General features: G+C 48.6%; 1 protein-coding gene across 4 annotated transcripts; it reads right to left on the reverse strand.

The window, feature by feature from the left end:
* Positions 1 to 535: 535 nt before the first annotated feature.
* On the reverse strand, positions 536 to 19149 carry LOC125726947 (cullin-1-like). Of its 4 annotated transcripts, none has more exons than XM_049003432.1 (22): positions 19128 to 19149; positions 11204 to 11543; positions 10028 to 10205; positions 9432 to 9599; positions 9285 to 9335; positions 8847 to 8937; positions 8613 to 8776; positions 6859 to 7021; positions 6594 to 6724; positions 5447 to 5554; positions 5202 to 5308; positions 4902 to 4950; positions 3791 to 3922; positions 3420 to 3537; positions 2795 to 2871; positions 2347 to 2478; positions 2064 to 2156; positions 1812 to 1859; positions 1606 to 1688; positions 1417 to 1522; positions 1224 to 1337; positions 536 to 1143 (listed from the first exon to the last, which is right to left on the reverse strand). In XM_049003432.1, the coding sequence occupies exons 2-22, from the start codon at positions 11341 to 11343 to the stop codon at positions 1063 to 1065; spliced, it is 2334 nt and encodes a 777-aa protein (XP_048859389.1). In that variant the 5' UTR covers positions 11344 to 11543; positions 19128 to 19149; the 3' UTR covers positions 536 to 1062. The 4 variants fall into 4 exon arrangements, with proteins under 4 accessions (XP_048859389.1, XP_048859388.1, XP_048859386.1 ...); XM_049003431.1 differs by lacking the exon at positions 19128 to 19149 and adding an exon at positions 18772 to 18908; XM_049003429.1 differs by lacking the exon at positions 19128 to 19149 and adding an exon at positions 18681 to 18868.
* Positions 19150 to 20587: the final 1438 nt, after the last annotated feature.

A 20587-nucleotide genomic window follows, 5' to 3' on the forward strand; every position in this document is an offset into this window, starting at 1 on the left:
CCCTGCCCGCCGGGTCTGGATGCCCCAACTGTTTTTCCACCGAAGGCTAAATTCCATTAGCAACGCACAAAGCCAAGGTCCACTATACTTGGGGGGAAAAAAATCCCATTTTAGCCAAGGCAACATACAGCTGAGAAAAGAGAGCGCTTGGTTTAAAGCCCTTGGTCAAGGGCCCAACAGTGAAATGAAACAGTGAGATGTGAACCAGCGTCCTTCCGATTCCAGGCACTGGAATCTGTAGCCCCAAAGTAAATGTTCAGACTACTCATTTTATAGAGAGAGATCCAGTGATTGTATCCCTCTCTGCAGCAGAATTTTCTCCTCCCCCTACAGGAGTGGTAGCTGCTGTCAGACAGGAGCTGTTACACCAGTTGTACAAGGAACTGAACCAGCATTCTTAAACCAAAACTCATTTGGCCTAAACCGCTGCAAGTAAATCCATGTAGTCAGTTTGAAAACGTTTACCTCTGCATAACTCAAAGCATGTGTGCAAGAAAAGGCCCAGTATTCAGAAATGTGTGAAGCTGATGTCACCTTAAAACGCATAGAGAAACCTTAATTTTATTTCACACATTTAGAAAATGAAATGCACTATACAAATTGTCGCCGGTCACAATGCAGATTACGCAGGACTGACGGCTTCATCTGTCACCCTTCTGCTCCAAACCTGCTGCCCACGTTGCATCTTTTTTTTTTTTTTTTTACACTGCAGCTGCTACAGTGAATCAGCAGTCTAGCCATTCATATTTTTCCTTAAACTTTTAAAAGGAGATAGGCAGTAGCATGCGACCTTGCCCTCCACAGAGGGCTTTGATTTTGTTTAATGTTGGCGATGGCAAAGTACTGCATCTGTATTTACATGTCAAAAAAGGTACATCGTTCATCCTGAGCAGTCTGTACAGGCCTTTAGGGCAGCCGTATTCCTGCTTTTCCGTCATCCGGCCTGTAGAGGGCAGTACGGTCTCAACGACTGAGCTGCCGAGCTGGTTTCTCATTGTGCACATGTACCTAACGTCGTCTAGCTGCGTGACACATGGTGCTCCGACGTTGGCGGGAGGACATTTAGGCCAAGTAGCTGTAGGTATCCTTCTCGCCATCAACGCGCTCGAGGTACTCCTTTTCTATCAGGATGTCGATGCATTTCTGAAAGACATGGCAGTTTTAGGCAAACTCAAGAGGCCATTTTGTTTTGAAATGCTCTTCTCAGTTGAACTCATACTCACCTTAATGACTGGGACTCTGGGTTTAAACCTGGACGACAGCTGGTTCAGTACCTCTGCCAGGAGCTGCTGGTGCTTGAGGACTTTCCTCATCTTCATAATCCTGACGATGGCGGCCTGTGGAAGGATCCAGGCATGAGTACATCCCGCGCACCCTGTGAAGGGCCCGCCAGCGGGTGGCCGATCGCTCTCACACCTGGATGAGGAGCTTGCGGTCTTCCTCGATGTTCTTGTGTGTGGTCTCCTGTTCCTGCTTCTGCTCCGTCTTCATCGGCACGTTGATGTTGACGCGTAGCTTCTTGCTGCGCGGGACGCCACAGGACGCGGTCAAAAACTCGTGACACCACAGACGGCACTGGCGCCTTTCAAGAGCATCATCACTCACTTTTTATAGCCCAGGTAGAGTTTTATCAAGGTGTCCGGCTTGAAATCGACTTCATCTACATTTGCGTTCTCATCCTCCAGGACCTGTACGTAACATTCGATCATCAGATTCAGGACTCGGATTAAAGTTCGAAAGCTGGACGAGCATAAGCGGCTGCAGGACGATGAATTAACAGTACAGACGTGCAAGATTTATTGTGCACTTACCAGCAATTTAGATTTTAACAAAATCTGCAAAACCTGCACTAATATATCCTATAAAAAGAAATACAAGTTAGTCTCATTCGGGTGAAGATGAAGAGAAGAGAGAAATTGACAGCTAATCAATAGTAAGCCCCATGCCATCAATTATTACAGATGTACATTTTATAAGTTTCCCCTTAATGCAGGAATAGATATTAAGCTGCTAGCACTGATAATCAAAGAGGTTTTCCTGGGAGGGGCCCGGGCAGCACGCACCGCCTTGATCTGCGTGCTGTCGGTGAGCTGCCGCATGCTGTAGACGTCCTCCGTGTTGTACTGCAGCAGGATGGCCATCTGGAACGTGGACGCCTGCGGACAGGGTTCAGTCAGCGTCTCACATGAGAAACACGAGAACAGCAGCCCCACTCCGAGGCACCAGGAGGTGACGGGGTTCTCACTCCCTGCTCAGTCACCTGTACCCGCTGGTTCACATTATCTCATTGACGCCGACACTGAACACAGCAGGCAGAGAGCCCCCCCCCCCCAGCTGAATGCCCACCTGCAGCGTGTATCTGTTCTTGAAGCAGTTGGTGACCAGCTCGCCTTTGGACAGGTGGTATAACCAGGTGAGCTTGCGGCCGCTGTGTCTGCTGCTGTAGAAGGCCGTGAATCTCTGGTAGCTCCTCTCCAGCTGGACGGAGCACTGAGGTTAGAGAGCCCCACAGCCGGCTGCCTAAGCCTAAGTCCCTAAGTGACAAAGCTGCTCCTGGCTGGCATCTCTCAGGCAGACAGACACGCAGAAAGGGACCGGAACAAGGCCTGAGCCCTTCAACCGTCACATCCACCAACGGAGATAATGCCATCAGGACAGTCGTCTGTTCACGCCCTAGTCATGTCCTTATACCTGCGACACTAACATGCTGGGATGGTCACCTCGTCGAGGGGTGTGACAGCCCGGCAAAGTGAGGCGAGGCTCCGCTGAGCAGCTCCGAGTGCAGGTGACTCACCTCGGAGGGCAGCGCGAACGTGCAGGACTGCTGGAAGGGCCAGGAGCCCGAGCTCAGGACCTGGGTGCTGAAGTCCACTGCAACACAAGAAGGTGACGCCGACGTGAGACCGAGCTCTGCAACAGGCCCGGGTCATCGTGCATTAGTTAGTGAGAGAGTGCGACATTAATGACCGGCTTTCCATTATATTGGCCCTTAGGCCTCAAGGTCACATGGCACGAGGCCACAGCACATGCCCACATTCAACGTGCATTAGAGCAACTAAATCCATTCGCATTATCATCTGCTTGATCACCCAGTTACTGGCAATACTGGTAATATAATCACCACTCACACTGAAGGTAAACAGGTAAAATAAGCAAGATCTTCAGAAAATATATTTTTTTTAAAGTGTGGATAAGCCTCCACAGGGGGGCGCCGTTTCCCCATAACATCTCCATTCAGTTAATCCTTGTGCTGCAAATCACCAGTTAATTACAAAATTAGGCAAAAAGTAATTAACATGTTCAAAGGGCTGCTGAGGATTATAGAGATCCATGATGACTGCTCTCAGCTGCCTTTGGTGTGGATGGTAATTTATTCGTTCCAGTAACTGAGCGGGGAGCGGGGGGGTGGAGCTACTTACGATCCAGCGGCTCCGAGTTACACAGGTGCTTCTTGAACTGCTCATTGAGGTCCTTGCTGACGCCGATATCCTGGAACATGCGCTGAAGCTTGGATGTATACTCGAAGCCGCAGGCTTGCTAATACGGGACAGAAACACTCATGTTGGAAGGAGGCTTTAGGAGGACAGAGGGACGTTACGGAGGGTGAGAACACAGAACATTAAGACAGAACTTGAGAAAGTCCGTGTACTCAGCTGACCTATTTATATAATGACCAGGATCAGATGACTAGGAATTGTGAGACTGATGTCATAGACTGGAAGCCTGTAACTGGGAGAGTAAAGAGAGTGGGAATGGCACTGGCTGAGGGGGAGGAGCTTAGGAGAGCCACCTTCAGCTTGGAGATCATGCTGGCCTCCGCGTCGTCACTGGCGCTGTTCTGGTGCACCAGCCGCTTCGCCAGCATCTTGGCGTAGAACTTCTGGAAAACATCTTTGTCCTCGATGTATTTGAAAACCACCATCTAAGAGGATGGAAGAGGAAAGACGGCAGTTGGACTGAAAGCGAAAGAAGAGGACAATTAGGCAAAGTTGCCCCGGGCGCCCTGGAGCGTGCGTGTGTGTGTGTGTGTGTGTGTGTGTATACGCATCATACATGCACACATGCATGCACATTATATAATATGTATGATGATGATCTCACAATGTGATAAAAACCTTTTTTGTTTTTTGCAAGCCCACACAAGAGAAGGCACATTCAGGGCTGGGTAGGGGTTAAGGATGTCGTGATTGGGGTTAGGGTTTTTCCTCACAGAAATAAATGGACAGTCCCATTTAGATAGAACGTAAGAAATTTACAAACAAGAGGAGGTCATTCAGCCCATCAAGCTCGTTTGGGGAGAACTTAACTAATAGCTCAGAGTTGTTAAAATCTTATCTAACTCTGATTTAAAGGAACCCATGGTTTTACCTTTAACTACACTAGCAGGAAGACTATTCCATACTCTAACTACACGCTGTGTAAAGAAGTGCTTCCTCAAATTCATTTTAAAATGTCCTTCTGCTAGTTTCCACTTATAGCCAGGCCACAGTTGTAAATAAGAAACATGTTCTTAATCTGTCTTGCCTGGTTAAATAAAGGTAAATGAAAAAAAAAATGAAAAATGGCCATGAGTTCTAGTACTTAAACTAATATTGAAATGTCCCCCCTTAGTCTCCTTTGCTCAAGACCAAACAGATTCAGCTCAGCTAAACTCTCCTCATAAGACATTCCTAAGGTATAGGTATGCGGGTATGGGTGTGTGTGTGTCTGTATATTATGGCAATGTGAGAATCCAACGTCCAAGCAGCACATAAGCCATTTCTGTGTGGTGCAGCATTATTAATACACCCCCACAGCTTCAGCGGTAACCAATGTGCAGAAAGACGGCTGAGAGCACAGCCTTTTTTCAGGGGCGTCTCCTAAGCTGCAGGTCTGGACGGGGTAGAGAACATGGAACTCACCACCTGGTTCAGTGTGTCTTCCAGCTCGGCCTCTTCAGGGTTCTTGGAGCTGGGGAAGACACCCCCCCCCCCCCATAGTAAATCATCAACCGGCTGTGGGAGCTTTAGAAACCAATCAAAGTAAAGTTGTCAAATGCAAAAATGTAACTAGGCAGATGTTTAAGACATGGCTATTTATTTGAGATGGGGGTTTTAAATAGCCTGGCCCCGGACGGCAGGGCCCGGAGGCTGCCTGCGGCTGGCAGCACTGCGGGTTTGCGTACAGCATGAGTGTGGGGTCGCAGCCCATTTGAGTCTCACCTCTTCTTCAGCAGCGAGTCACAGTATCTGGCTAGAAGCTCTGGGGACTTGCTGGAAGACTGTGCCATCCTGGTCACGGCGTTGTTGTTGATGAAGCGTCCGCAGGCCTGAGCAGATGGGAAGCCAGGCGGGGGGGGGGGGCGTTAAGAGTGGCGAGACGAGGGCGACACCCGCGGCAGGGGCTGGACGGTAGGAGCAGCAAGGCTGAAGGTCACCCCCCCATGGGGGGGCGGAGACTAACGCACCTTATCCAGGGCAGCCACAAAGCCGGCATCGTTGTTGAACGCTGACATCACCAGGGCGTTGTACTTCTTATGGACGTCCAAGATGGTCTGAACGTACATTTTGGGATCCTGTGCACAAATAAAATGCTGAAGAAAACCAAAGCCTATGGGACAGAGGAGGAACTAGATTCATCCCCGTGGGGAATTTCTGGGAAATCTCTGCGACCTGGGGCCCCTGACCGACTCGCTGTTTTAATTACAAGCCGGGAAGGCCCCTCCCTTGCGAGGCTAATCTGACAGAGTCATTACATTCGAGAAGGAAGACTCATTATCCTCCACATTCCAGCAGGCGCACTGATTAGAACACAACTACACACAGCACAGACGAGAGAAGCCAGTTAGAGAATCTCGCCAGAGAGCGGAGGTACGGCTCCCGGCCCCTGCAGGCGAGGGTCTGTCGCCCTCCTAATGCTTCTCCTTCTCCCTGCTCATGTGGGACGGACCTCAACACTCAGGCACCGTGATGCATCCATGATGCATCCGCGCAGGACGGGGACAGAGGGGTAGAGGGCGCCGTAGCACACACAGCATGTAGATCACGCTGTAGCAGGGCGGTAACATCAGCTACAAAGCGCTTACACACCGTGACACTCCAGATTAGCACACGCTCCATACCGAAGATATTTCGCTGTGTCTAGAGGAAAGAAGAAAACACAAAACCAAAACACACTGCCCAAGGAAATCCGCTCCTACACAGAATCCAGAGGCATCCACAGGGAGATTCACGGTGTGGCGCCGGCCGCTGTACCCTGGGGATCTAACCCTTCTGTACGTACCGATTCGACCCATGACAAACGGAAAACGTGAAACTGCCACGCCTGACTAAGGACCAGGCCTGGGAAATCTCGTTGTCAGGCAACTCCGGCAAATTCTGTAGTAGCATCTTGGTGCTTTATAACGGTGTTCAAAGAGCCGAACAAGCAAGGCTGTGTGGAGAGACACTGTGCAGCGTTAGGCCACACGGCTCAGGTCTAAACAGGGAGAAACACTAACGTGTGTTCAGGCAGAGAGGTTTAATGATTTATCAGTCTATTCCTCAACACCTTGTGCATTGAGGGTTAACGGACAGCTCATCGGGGGGTTCGAGGCACCCTGGGGACAGACTTACGTTGAGAGCAGCCTCCCCACATTTCTCAATAGCGGCCAGACCCTGGTTATGGATGTGTGTTTCCAGAAGCTTCTTCAGCTCGCCCAGGCCATCGGTGATCCGAGAGACCAGGTTGTACATGCGGCCAAGGTCTGTGGGGCAGAGAGAGGGAGTGGAACGGCGTGGAGGGTCACACTCGTAGTACCAGGTGGAGAAATTCAGGACGCGGTACTGTGTTCAAAGGTACAGCAGCAGAGCCCAAGGCGGCCCGGGCAGCCGGCCTCACCCTCATTCTTGTCGGCATCCAGCAGGTTCTGGAACTCCGTGTGGAAGATCTCCAGGTGCTTCTCAATCAGCACCTGCTCACACTTGCGTGCCAGGTCATCCTGCGTGCTCTCATGGAGGTAGACCTGCACCCGGCGCTGTTCCTCCAGCAAGCGGGCCTCCGCCTTCACGGGGGGGGGGGGGGGGGGGGGGGGTGATACGAGTGGCCCAATCAACTCATAGCTAATGGTGTTTATAGGGGATTAGGACCCCGCACCAATACAGTCACCCGTAAACATGCTTAATGAGCAGAATAAATGTCAGCTCTACCTACCATCACTCGTTTACTCATATTGCCTATTTATTTATTCATTCATTCACCATCCAATACCATTCATTCATTCATTCATCCCATTCCATGTTCGGCACACAGTCTAGCGTAAAAAGCATGACTAAAATTTCATGTATATATACACTACTCACAGAAAGTCTTGGGACACTTGCTTAATTCTATAATAATGTTGCAAATTGATTTTCGTAAGAAAAAAGACCACTGAACATATCTGCGCTTATCTTCCACACAAACATGTTCTTTTTATTAACTGTCAATTTTTTTTGACCGACTCATTTAGTTCTATTTTGCCATTATGCTATTAATTGCTCCCAATGGATACTAAACACAAATGTGTTATGTTATTGCAAACGTGTTACTAATTAAAAAGCACCCAATGTGACTGCTTGTCAATTAACGTAACTCAGAACAGCTCTTACAGAACTATAATTTGGGTTTCAGTTTATTACTGCCAAAAATTAATGTGTTACTTAAAACTACTGGTTGATTCTGATATGATAATTCATTTGTTTACAAAAATATATAAGTAATTTTTGTTATAATTGCCAATAAATTAGCAATATTTTTACTCAACTTAGCAAGTGTTCCACTGTTCTTGTAAATGGAACGTTATCCTGGCACATGGCCACCAAGAGAGATTCTCAGTACAGTAAAACCTCTGATTGCTGCGAGCACAATTCGTTCTGGAAACGTGCTCGTAATCCAAACCACTCGTATATCAAGGGAATTTTCCCATTAGAAATAATGGAAAGTCAGATGATTCGTTCCACAACCCAGAAATATTCATATAAAAATGATTAATACAAAATATAAAGTAAAAATACATAAAACAAGTTAACCTGCACTTTACCTTTGAAAAGAATCGTGGATGGTGTGAGAGATGAAAGAGAGGAGAAGAGGAGGCTTAATTTGTAGGACGAATTTCACTATAACTAACAGAACCATTGCTATCTGTTGGCTCAATGGAATCTTTTTCTTTTTGTGCGACTTCAACAAGGAAGCTATCCAATGACAGCCGCTTTTGCGGAAATGTGGACATTGCATTGTCATTAACCAGATTCATCACTTGCACTGCTACACCCTTATGTGGGTGGTGCTTTTCTACTAAGTTTTGACTATGCGAGTGAGGTATGCGGACTGAGACCGAACATAGGAGACGATTACCTACAATCCCGCAGTGAGAGAGAGAAGAACCATCGGCTCAGTTACGATCACGTGACGCTAGGCAGACAAAGCGTATACATAATACTCATATTGCAAGACCTCGCTCGTTTATCAAGTTCAAATTTCTTTGAAATTTTTGCTTGTCTTGAAAAACACTTGCACACCAAGTTACTCGCAATCCGAGGTTTGACTGTATGTTTAAATCAAACTTGGCCAGTAAAGATGGTTCTGATTCTGACACCGTGTCTGCAGCGTGGTACCTTCTTCATGTACTCGGTCACCGGGTTCTGCTGCAGGAACTCGGTGCTCTCCCTGGTGTAGAACCGCTCGGTGTCGGTCAGGAACTGGCTCTCGAAGGACTCCTTGTAGACGGAGAGAGTGGGCCCCTTGGCGAAGGCGTCGTCTTCATTCAGGCCCAGCTCCACTGAAGGAGGACGGCGCGTTAGCGGTTAGCAATTAGCACGGCCACGCAGACGGCCAAAGGCGACGCTCACCGTAGGACTGCACCACCCCGCTGACCAGCCGCGTGTTGATGGGCTCGCCGTTACGCTCCTTCTCGATCAGCTTCAGCACCGCATTCGTCACCTGCCGCACCGTTCGGCGACATTCAGGGCACAGCGACTTAGAAGGCAGCACTTCTTTGAATGATGCTTTTAAGACACTTCACATTTGGATTTTCACCCCTGTACTGAATTAACTGACGTTAAGAGTCTTAGCTGGGGGGCCAGACAGCAGGACCCAGCCTTTGTGTCGTAGCCCAGAAAGGGGTTTGCATCTCCAAATGGGTGCGACCACCATGAGGTGCCAATCTCCAATTGGTCCAAACAACCTGGTATCTGATTGCTACCCAGTCAAACTAGTAAGTGACTGACTGGGCACAGTAAGTGTTAATTACTGAACACTTCAGAGTGCCTGGGTTGGGGGGGGCATACCTGTTTGTTCAGTGGTCTGAATAAGCACTCTCTCCATGTTACCAAGGCAAGCTGAAAGACAGGAGGGCAGGTCCCATGTCACAGGGGCTTTAAGAGGGGAAGTGATGACAGGTGGCGTGGCAGACTGGGTCATGTGACTGGCCTTACCGAGTAGATCTCGTAGATGCCCTTGCGGCCCTCATCGCACTCACGGCGGACCCAGTGGCGGTTGAGATAGGCGCAGATGCCGTTCAGCACCTTGCTGGAGAACCGGTAGTCCTCCCACTGCTGCGTGTAGAACTTGAGCACGCTCTCGTCCATCAGGTCCTCCCCATCCTGCGAATACAAAATGTTCATGGCTACAATCTCGTCCTCCTACAAAAGTGGGGCGACTCAGCACGAGTCTACGGAGACTTCATTCTACGAGCTTCCGAACGTCCACCACAGAGCCAATCAACTTTCATGAACATTCTCAGACAAGGGAATTCAGAGAGTATTAAACTGTTCCTCAAACTAGACTGCTGAGACTAAGATTCAACTTTCAGAGGCATCTTACAGACATTTGACAGAAGAAACATGATGGGTTCAGAGTAGACTGAAGTCCTCCTAGGTATTAATCTAGCTTTTCACAGGAAGTCAGCGACATGCTGACCTGAACTTACGGCCATCCTTCAGTAACATGCTGGTACAATGCAAACAGCCCTTGGCTTAAAACTACGATTCTTCATAAAACACTTCACCAGGAGAGAGACGAGCTCGGTTACCTTGAGAAGGTTCGTCAGGTAGTTCTTCAGGAATTCTTTGAGTCGCTTGTAGAGCTCCAGGCCTACAAACTGGGCCCCCCCTGGGGTAGGGGTCTTCTTGGAAGGTTTGGAAGCAGGAGCCCCGGCCCCACGGGCCTGGTTGGACTGGTGCACACTGGTGCAGTAATTATAAACATGCCTGGCACCTGGGTTAAGGGCAACGACAATGCCAAGAGGCACCAAGACACCCCCAAGGCTCTGGGGGAAAGATGGAATGATTTATTCACAAATTCAGGTCACCCAGCTGGGAAGAGCCAAGCAAAATGCGCAACATGGAATTTATTTATAGATATTCTGAAATGGTTCTGAATGAAATGACAATAGAGCCATATTCAGAACTGTTTTACAGAGAACTCACTCCATGGCAAATCTGCTCTATTACTGCAAATTAAATTTCATGGGCCACTGAACTGACAATCAGATCAATAAATGCCACCTCCCACTTACAACAGTGCTGTGCGTCACTGTGCTGGCAGAATGTAGTATGCAGCCATAGTAGTTATGGGCAGAAATGTTTCAAAAACACAGGTGATGTTGGTCTTGAGCAAACAGTGATTCACCCAGGCAGAACAGAGGGAGAGTTTCACGAGGGTCAGTCAGTTGAGGACCAACTGAAGACTAGAGCTTTTCTTTGTGGAGTATTATGTGTAAAGTGATGTTAAGCTGTACTTTGTGAGATTTATCTGTTAAACGTTAGTTCTTAGTCAAACTTACAAAGCATGTCACCCACACTGTGCATTGTTATATTCTTATAAATCGTGAATTAAATCCCAGGCATGTTTTCAGCTTTATGGTAATAAACCAGACTGTGTTCATTTCTGCCCACCATGACTGCAGGCGGCTGTACCCAGAATGCCTTTGGGCAGCCTTAAGCGAGGCAGACTACACCACATGATAATGACCCCCTCGGGTGGCATAGGGAGTCCACAAAGGTTCAAACCACCCAGAGCATCACCCTGAGTTGGTGAGGTACCTCAGGACGACCCCGTTTTGCCGCACGTGAAGTCTGACACATTACAGATCAGGCCCTGCTTGTCAAAGAAACACTCCGTCTCATAAAGACCAGGTAGCGTGAGTGAAACTGGATGGCGTCCCGCACAGAGCGCCCCCCGGTGGCTGGCTGACCCGGCAGGATACGTGTAGAGTTCCATGTAGCGGGATTTGGCCATGCTCTGCCTGGTGTAGACCTGCTGGATTCCTGCCCGCAGGTCGTCCCAGATCTGGTCCAGGCCGATTTGCTTGAGCCCATGTGGGTTCTGGCTCCTGCTGGACGACATCGTCCCCCCCCACCCGCCGCCGCTGTCCCTCGCACTATTTCCCACGTCGTCTCTCTCTCCGGAGGTCAGCTAGCAGGAAGCTACAGCTCCATGAGTCCGTGTTTGAGGAAGCGTGACGTGCGAGGCAGCCGAGAGGAATCGCCCGTCAGTGCGGCCACCGGCTCAGACAGTGGCTAGGGGCAGCGGCGACGCCGTCAGACCTGGGGAGAGGTACAGAGCATATGTAAGGAGACTGCAACCACAGCGCCTCGGGAGCAGGGAGCCTGCCGGTTCGGGCTCGGAACGTTCGGGATGGGGCCATGCAGAGAGCTTCAGGACGCCACGCTACTAACACAAGCTAATGTGACACATCACGCATTTTCATACAGGTGAAATCAGCAGGCAGAGGGGCAGGCAAATGGGCCGAACTGCCCCTGAGGGCAAATATTACATTTAAACCAGGGGACCTTTCAGTAAATGCCGGCTGTAATATATAATAAATGGATTCAGGACATTGACGGGGGAAGTGAAAATAAAAACAAAAACCAGTTTGCCACATCACACTTTACTCCTTGTATTAACATTCCACAGCAAAGGGAAATACTTCACTGGCAGTTAAAAAGGCCGTTTCTATTTTAGCTCGTTGTCATTTAAAACAAGCATCGTGTCGGTTGTGGTGAGGAGCTACAGACTCGACTGTAGCCGATACCCTCCCCCGCCAGTCGCCGTGCAGCCGTCAATCAGGATCCGCTGAGCGTTCATTCCAAAAGAAGCATGTTGCATTCTACATAAATATAGCTGGTCGTGCTAATTTTAGAGATTTATTACCAAGCGAGAGGCCTGAGGCAGAGATTTGGGTGATTTTCGGCAAAGTTCTGCGTGGGATGAACAGCAGGAGAAGCTCACGTTACAGATCGCAGGAGCGCAGACAAGCTTCCATTTTTAAAAGGCACTTTTTAAAATCTGTTTTCTATTCTAATTAACTGATAAACGTAACTGCAAAATATAAAAACAACCTTGGGGACAAGAGGGCACTCATGCACAATGCCAGGCCAGCAGCCATGTTCGATGCATCGGGTTATTGGGATGACTCCCACCAGCAGGGGGTGCTCCAGAGCTCATCATCTGTGGCGGCCAACTCTGCCTGCTCTACTGGGGCTTCAGGTTCGACCGCTGGCTTCGAGCCCCCAGCACACCCCACTCGACCCCAGCGCCACACAGACGCTCATCAAAGCACACACATTTCTGCTCCTGGGCTACCACAGTATCTGTAAGATCGATAATGAGCACCTTCAGGGTCACCGGGAAAGTGAGACGGGGGTCCACCTCCAATAGACATGTATCGGGGGGGGGGGGGGCAGTGACTCAGCATGGTACTCGGTAAATACCTCTGTGCCAAGATGCTGTCAGGCCTGAGCACCTCAGGAACAGTCACGCAGCATAAGAAGCACATTGAACAGGGCGAGCAAACTCCTCAAAGCTCCTGCAGACGGGAGGAGCGCCCCACAGCCCTCCAGGCCTGCTCCTGGCACTGGAACCAGTAAGGAGAACTTCAGGGAGACCCACCAACACAACCGGCTTTCTACAGAAACAACCCAAAAAAAGGCTAAGCAGCAGGTGATGCTGCTGGTCTGCATCATACCATGGAGTAACAACACAACTCACGTCGTGCCAGTTGACAGAATGGTTAGGAACCAGGCACGGTCAGGGTGTGTCTGAACCACAACACGACCAGGCACGGTCAGGGCGCATCTGTACCACAACACGACCAGGCATGGTCAGGGCGCATCTGAACCACAACACGACCAGGCACGGTCAGGGCGCATCTGAACCACAACACGACCATCTTCTGAACGCAGCACCACTGGAAACCGTACTCGAGAGCAGAGAAAAAAAAATCCAAGATATACATAGGGAGTGTGAGAGAGCGAGCGAGCGAGTATCGAGTCCTCACCATCTATTGGATCATTTCTGCTTAAGCACCATGAGAATAGCCAGTGAAAGTCAGTTCACCAAAGGAAGTCAAACAATTCAAAAAACAGAGTGATATCAGTAATATCAGACCAAAGAAGAAGCACATGACGTAATGCTGAAACATTATACGTGAAAGCTGATCTCAAGCAGCAGAATGCATCGACCAAAAGCAAGGCACGCCGGAGCATTTTGTACCCTTTCAGAAGTTATTTTGTTCATGCAAACGTCCCCAGACGCATTAAATGCCATTACGAATGATTAAATAGGTGAATATTTATTTTTGCCAAATAAATATTCACCACTTTCCACAAAAATCTCCAGGGCGATTCACTTTAGATGTCGCTACACGACATTTATAGAATTGAACATGACACCGGATACACTTTAAAACATGAAGCTCGCTAATGAACGGATTCGGTTAAACAACAGGCTGTACCAATGGACAAGTGGAATTCACTGTTAACAAGTTCAATGAACCTAAAGTGAGACTGAATCAGCAGACCACTGACTGGCACCCAAGCACGGTGCACAGACAGCCGACTTGCGTCCGAATCCGGACTGTTGTCATTTAAGTTCCCACGACACACAGCTGTGAAGGAAACACCACCCCCCCCCCCCCATTAAACTAGGGAAGCCCCTCAGTTAGACTGAGGTGCAGCAATATCCAGAGACCCCAGCCTGAGCAGAGATGACCGTGGACCTCATGCTCCAGTCTGACAAGGGTACAGGAGGGTCACCACACTCTTACAAACGCTACACAGGAAGGGCGGCACACAGCACTCAATCAGCCAGCGATATCGGGCCCTCACTGCAGGAGCTGTGCAAACAGCCTGACTGAGGTTAAACAAAATATGTAAAATCTGACAAAAAAAAAACAGTCAGTGGATGAACGCTGACTGTAACAGTAAGTGCCTGATATCAGAAAAGTCTGGACAGACAGAGCGTCAGCAAAAACTGGAATATTCAATACACTTGAAAAATGCATCTTGAAAAATATGAAGAGATTTCCAACAGCTAACAGAGACACAATTACTTGAAACAAACTGCGATCACTCAAAGACGAATAGAACAATTCAGCCTGAGGTACAAGTGATTTACAGTGAATCCCTCCAACTCCCAGCAGTTTCAGGCTTGTTCTGCATGCAACTTCAAAGTTAATTTACAAATATTCTAACCAAAGGCTTATGATTATGAATTTGCCAAGAACACAAACTGCCCATGGAGACTGAACATCTCCTATCTAACACTGAGAACACTGATCATTTTCCTTCTATAGGCAACTTACAATGACAATCTAAGATTCAGTCAGTGAGTCCTCTAAAATTTGCTTCTAGGAAAATCATTCACACAAACATTTAGCAACATGCTCGGCACGAAAATGCTTTGTATCAATGACATAAATACTATTTTTATGCACTATGAGTCATTCAGAAACCATGTGCACTGTCTGAATGATTAAACAGTACTTTATTAGGACACTGGACAAGTGACTGTTGATAGTGTTTAAGTGCACGACAGTAATGTGAGATGTGTGGCAAAATCATGTCTCTGTAATTAACTTTGCTGTACTGGTTTTGAAGTTGTCTATATGTGGCTTCCCTGTCTGTGTGTAAAAAGGAACCTTACAGCACACATACAGTACAGGCAGGCAGGCAACTGGGCAGGGCAGATCACAACAGAAACCAGTAGAAGCTCAGTGGCTTTTTGCTGGTAGGGATGGATCTGAGCTACTAAGAATGTGAGAAACAAAACTAAGGCTTGGATACTCGTAATGCACATGAGGACAAGTGAAATCTAGCAGCAATTTAAACCAGGTAGTTTAAGGAAATATTAATCGTGGGGACACTCGAGAGAGGATAAGGCCCCTCATAACCAGGCACCTTCGTGGGGACACTCGAGAGAGGATAAGGCCCCTCATAACCAGGCACCTTCGTGGGGACATTAGGGGGAGGATAACGCTCCTCATACCCAGGCACCTTCGTGGAGACATTAGGGGGAGGACAAGGTTCCTCATGACCACACACCTTTGTGTGTGGACAAGTGAAATCTAGCAGCAATTTAAACCAGGTAGTTTAAGGAAATATTAATCGTGGGGACACTCGAGAGAGGATAAGGCCCCTCATAACCAGGCACCTTCGTGGGGACACTCGAGAGAGGATAAGGCCCCTCATAACCAGGCACCTTCGTGGGGACATTAGGGGGAGGATAACGCTCCTCATACCCAGGCACCTTCGTGGAGACATTAGGGGGAGGATAACGCTCCTCATACCCAGGCACCTTCGTGGGGACATTAGGGGAAGGATAACGCTCCTCATACCCAGGCACCTTCGTGGGGACATTAGGGGGAGGATAACGCTCCTCATACCCAGGCACCTTCATGGGGACATTAGGGGGAGGATAACGCTCCTCATACCCAGGCACCTTCGTGGGGACATTAGGGGGAGGACAAGGTTCCTCATGACCACACACCTTTGTGGGGACATTTGGGGGGTGGATAAGGCTCCTCATGACCAGGCTGGCTCAGGGTTCTATGATTCACTCTCTAGAACCTCCTCAAGATACTTGAAGCACATCTTCTTGCCTGCTCTGCAGCCCAGACAGACGTCCTCTGTACTGTACAACGGCTCGTTATCTCCACCCTGGGAAGGCGGCCATGCCCAGGGCTGCCCGTACCTCTTCCTCTTTCTCTCTCGATAACCCTCCATCCTACTGAGGCGTAGCATTCAACATAAGAACACTGACACAGCACAGTATAGAATAGCCAAACAAAGGCTACAACAGTAGCCTGACCTGAACAGGGCAGCATTGCATTCCTCGCCCATTCATGGTGCTGTGTGATCCAACATAAGGCACACGGCTTACAATCACTGGACACTGAGGAGAGGACAAGTCACCCATATCTCAAAATATCTGCCCAGATATGCTTGACTGCAAAGCGAGCTTGAGCATAATTATGAGATTTTAAAAATTTAAGTGCCATCAGATGGTAGAGCCATATGTTGAGTGACGTGACAGTCACCCTAAGCTCAGGCGTTCAGAGCCCCTTAGCCCACAACACTGCTTCACATTTCCATGGCAGACAAAGCAAAATTTGGCAGAGCGGTAGGAGCGGTTACACATGAATTTGACACTGAAGATGCGGAAACAGGGTAACACTAAAAGCATCAGCAGAATCTTTTTAAAGTGATTAAGAAAGAAATGATACAGCGGATTCTAAAAGGTCGCACACCGACACAGAAATAACTCCCAAAACAGAGCCTGCTCAAAATTACATGGATCACTGAATCTCCGGTTCGTTCATGAAGAGTGGAATTTTTTAATCGAAAAAGTCTAAATGTATGACTTAAGGTTGTTTATGCCCTTTTTAAAATGTATAATACAAGCCAGGAACAGGTCTTTGTGGAGAGCTGGATTCATTTCTGCAAGGTGACCCACAGTCACCTTAAACTTTGCTACAGCTCACAGACGAGGAAGGAGCGTCACGCATACATCAAGGTGGGAAGACTGCTAACGTCCAAGCAAGCCACGTCACACACCCACACATCGGGAATGTGTCCCGGTCAGGGAGCACACAGCTCAGCAGGCCGGGGGGGGGAGTGTGCAGCGTCTGACCTCCAAACTTCACCAGGCTGACATTCAGCCGGAGGCCATGGCAACACAGGTCACAGCAGGATCCGCGGCCACTAAAGCGCAGGCTGGCCCGGGAGGGGAGCTCGAACCCTGGGCCAGGAACACGACACACGGGGGATTGCCAGACTGAGAGCTCCCCATTACAAAGTGCCCCACCCCTGTCGCTCAGCTCGATAGCAGAAACAGGCCCCTCCGCACATGCGACAGCTGAACCGCCAGACACATGACACGGTTACATGATGATGGGGGGGGGGGGGGGGGGCAGGTGTCACACAGGGAGGAGGCGAAGCTCCTACTTCAAGGAAGACGGGGAAAACACATCCGTAGGAGTTTCAGTCACTACCCACAAAACCCATCATTTTTAACAGCCTTAATTAACCAAATCCTGCTTCTCCAAAAAAAAGAGGAGGGAAAGAGCAAGGATGGGCCGATTCGAGCCCTGGTCCAACAGGCAGTGCAGGCCGGCCGCAGTGCTGCTCCTCCTGCTTGTTTATCCACATCTTAAAGCTACTCGCTCCGACTTCTAAAATTTGGTATTCAATGCCCCCCCCCCCCGACAGCTCGGGCCAGCGGGATGCTGGAGCAGCAGAGTGAGACCGACCCAAATTCCTCTTCCAGCGGGACTCCGGAAGTTAGAGTGATGTCAGCAGGACCGCCTCGAGGTGCGGCCGCCCGGTTCTGCTCGCCCTCTGGACGGGTCAGCCGATGCGGGTCTTAACATACCCCGCCGGGCCAACTCCCACATTAGCACATTAGCTGAATGTAGAAATAGTCACCTGCTCACGCATCCAGCGGGAGGAAAAACGTTTATTTAGGTTATTTACCTTTGAAGAAGCCCTGTACGCAGAATACGTAACCAGAAAAAGAATTTGGGAGTAAAGTCTTCAGAGATACTAGCGTAACTAGAATCCCATGGCTTTAAATGGCTGGCATTTCACATTTTCATGCAGGAAATAAACTTTTTAAAATACGACCGAATCAGGATAAGTGGAGACTGAAGGATGAAAAAATGTCATTTTCGATGTAAAGCAGAGACAAAACACCTGGAGCCAGACACCTCATAAATGACGGGAGATGCCACAGATCATTTTACCCGATCAAGACACGCGAGGAGACACTCTTACTGACACCCCGAGTTCTGTGTCGGATCAGCAGGAAGTCAGCACACCGGACAGCGCGGAGCGACCTCGGCTGCTTGGCCCTGCACTGGCGGGCTGTACCTGCAAGCTGGCCGGCCTCCACACCTCCGCCTGGGCTGTTAGTTAGAGACACCCCCAGATGCCATGACACACAAAAACAGCCCCTGGCACGTAATGATCTGGATGCGGGATCCCACAACCATAATGCACATGCACACAAGTAAAAGGTGCTTGCAAATAAAGTGCGGAGCCTCCCTGCAAGCGCGTGCGGCGGGCACGCGCCCCGACTGCCCCGCAGAAGTAAACATCCCAGTCTCTACATTTATTTATCTAACGCCGAAAATGCCCCTGTAGACACGGTGATAAGCTGGCGGGGGAGACATTAAGCCGGAGGCGGCGAGTGGGACGCGGAAAATGAACCTGCGTCACATTCACCCAGAACAGAACCGAGATTTCAGACCGCCGGCCCACACGACACCTACCTCGCATATCCCTGCTTAAGAAGGAAAAAGAGGCCGAAAGATGCGACTATCCATGTTAAGGGAGTCGGGTTATGGTTAAATACGATCGAAAACGGAGCGACACGCCGCCGCCGGGATCCGGGTGACCATTTACCAATCAGCTCTCATAGCCTCGCTGCGACTCGTACTAAATCCTCTTCAGAGATTTTAAAATAAAGATTAATCCGGCAAAAGGAGATCCGGACCTGGAGATCCACTTGGTCTGGCGCTGGGTTAAGTGGCAGGGTCCAGGCAAACACGATGGTGTGTATTGTGAGCTTTGCGGGCTGCCGTAATTGCAGCTGGCAGTGCATTGTGGGAAGTTGAGTGAGAAGGGAGGCTCGCTGCCTAGGTCCTAGGCGATACCCACGCATCTGCTGCTGAGAGATGCACTACGCTGGTTCCGCAAACCCTCACCTAGGTCAGATCTTACGTAAGCCGGATTTACCTTCTCATACCATTCAAGATACTTTATAGCAAAAACAAAACGCATATGTCAAAATATACTAGTGATAAGTATTAACGAATACACCAAATAAATGAGAATAGAAAGTTCATTTACTCGAGTACGTTGTCATTTGGTGTTGACGATTTCGTGAACTTTATGTATCGCGAATATTTTTTTTTAGCGTAAACTCGGATTTACTTAAAGTGTGTTTTACGTAAGTCGAGAGCTGTCTGCATATAGACATAAGGACCCAAGGCGGAGGACAGGCGGCTTCTTCGCTATAGGCCCGGTTATCTGGTCGCAAGTCGCCCACGTTGCTTGCTGTCTTATCGCGGCTCGGAAAATCCCAGCGGGGTCCGGCTGAGAATAAAACCTCACATTTTCTCCGGACACCCCCGGGGCAGCGCGGCCTCCGCCCCCTCCTGCGCTGTCACTCAGGGTTATTCACAAAACATCTGCCGTCACACGCCAAAAGCGGCCTGCAGCTTTTATTTTAATACCCCTGAGAAACCCAAGCCGTCATAAAACATATTAACATACTATCGGTGTGTGGTTGCTAAACATTCTCTCCGGATAACGAAGAAAGAAAAACGTTTATTTTGTGTTTTCCAGTTTGGTATTTCGCCATTAGAAACTAGCGTTCGGGAAAACATGCACTGACGACAACAAAGGGAAACACAATTACAGTTCCGCCCACACGGCTATTACGTACGGCGAATATACGGCGCCCTCCTGCTTTCATTAAACTGAAACAAAATTATTGCCGATTGCACTTTATTTTGTGCTGAACTGTCAATCGACATAGACGTAGATATAAATTGTACCGATTGAACTGATCGGCTAATTACGTACTGGATAAACGGCTGGAGGGTGGGTGGATGCATGCATGGATGGAGGAAATGAATTGTGCTGGGAAAGCTTGAATTTAAATTGCCAAATGTAAGCATGTGTGCATTTCACTACTCTGCACAACAATATGAAAACTCTAGTGTACTGGATACAGGAATATAATATGGTCTCCAGGCATCTGAAAACAGCTTTCGTTTTCATTAGCCACGGAACTATTGGTCGTACTACACAGCAAATAAACTGAAATCACGGATATAATTTTTTCTATAATGTAGCATATATTCATGTTTAGCCGTTTGATTCTTAGATGACACAAAGTATGTTTACACATATCATACACTGGACGATTAAATGATTAACGGAAGTATCTGCAATAACGTTTCGCTATCCCTCAAAATCTTTTCCCATAATTTTGGCCACTAGTGCATAGTGATTATGTGCATTTCTTCTTGGTGCCACCTGGTGTTAAAAAATTTAAATTATCTACAAAAAGATTATCCAGGTGAAATGTTTTTCTCCCAGATCCGCTTAGGTGCGATAGAAGTTATAAATTATGGCCGAAGGGTGGCAATGTACAAATTTAGCGGTACCAAAAACGACTTAAAGTACTGTCTCCGAACATTACATTAATATCAACACACTGGAAATATAGGTAATTATAAATCACGACTATATTATTTAAAGAAATCCTCATTTAAAAAATTACCTCTCTAGCTTACAAATTA

Source organism: Brienomyrus brachyistius, unplaced genomic scaffold (genome assembly GCF_023856365.1).
Source record: "Brienomyrus brachyistius isolate T26 unplaced genomic scaffold, BBRACH_0.4 scaffold81, whole genome shotgun sequence".
Classification (NCBI taxonomy): Eukaryota; Metazoa; Chordata; class Actinopteri; order Osteoglossiformes; family Mormyridae; genus Brienomyrus; species Brienomyrus brachyistius.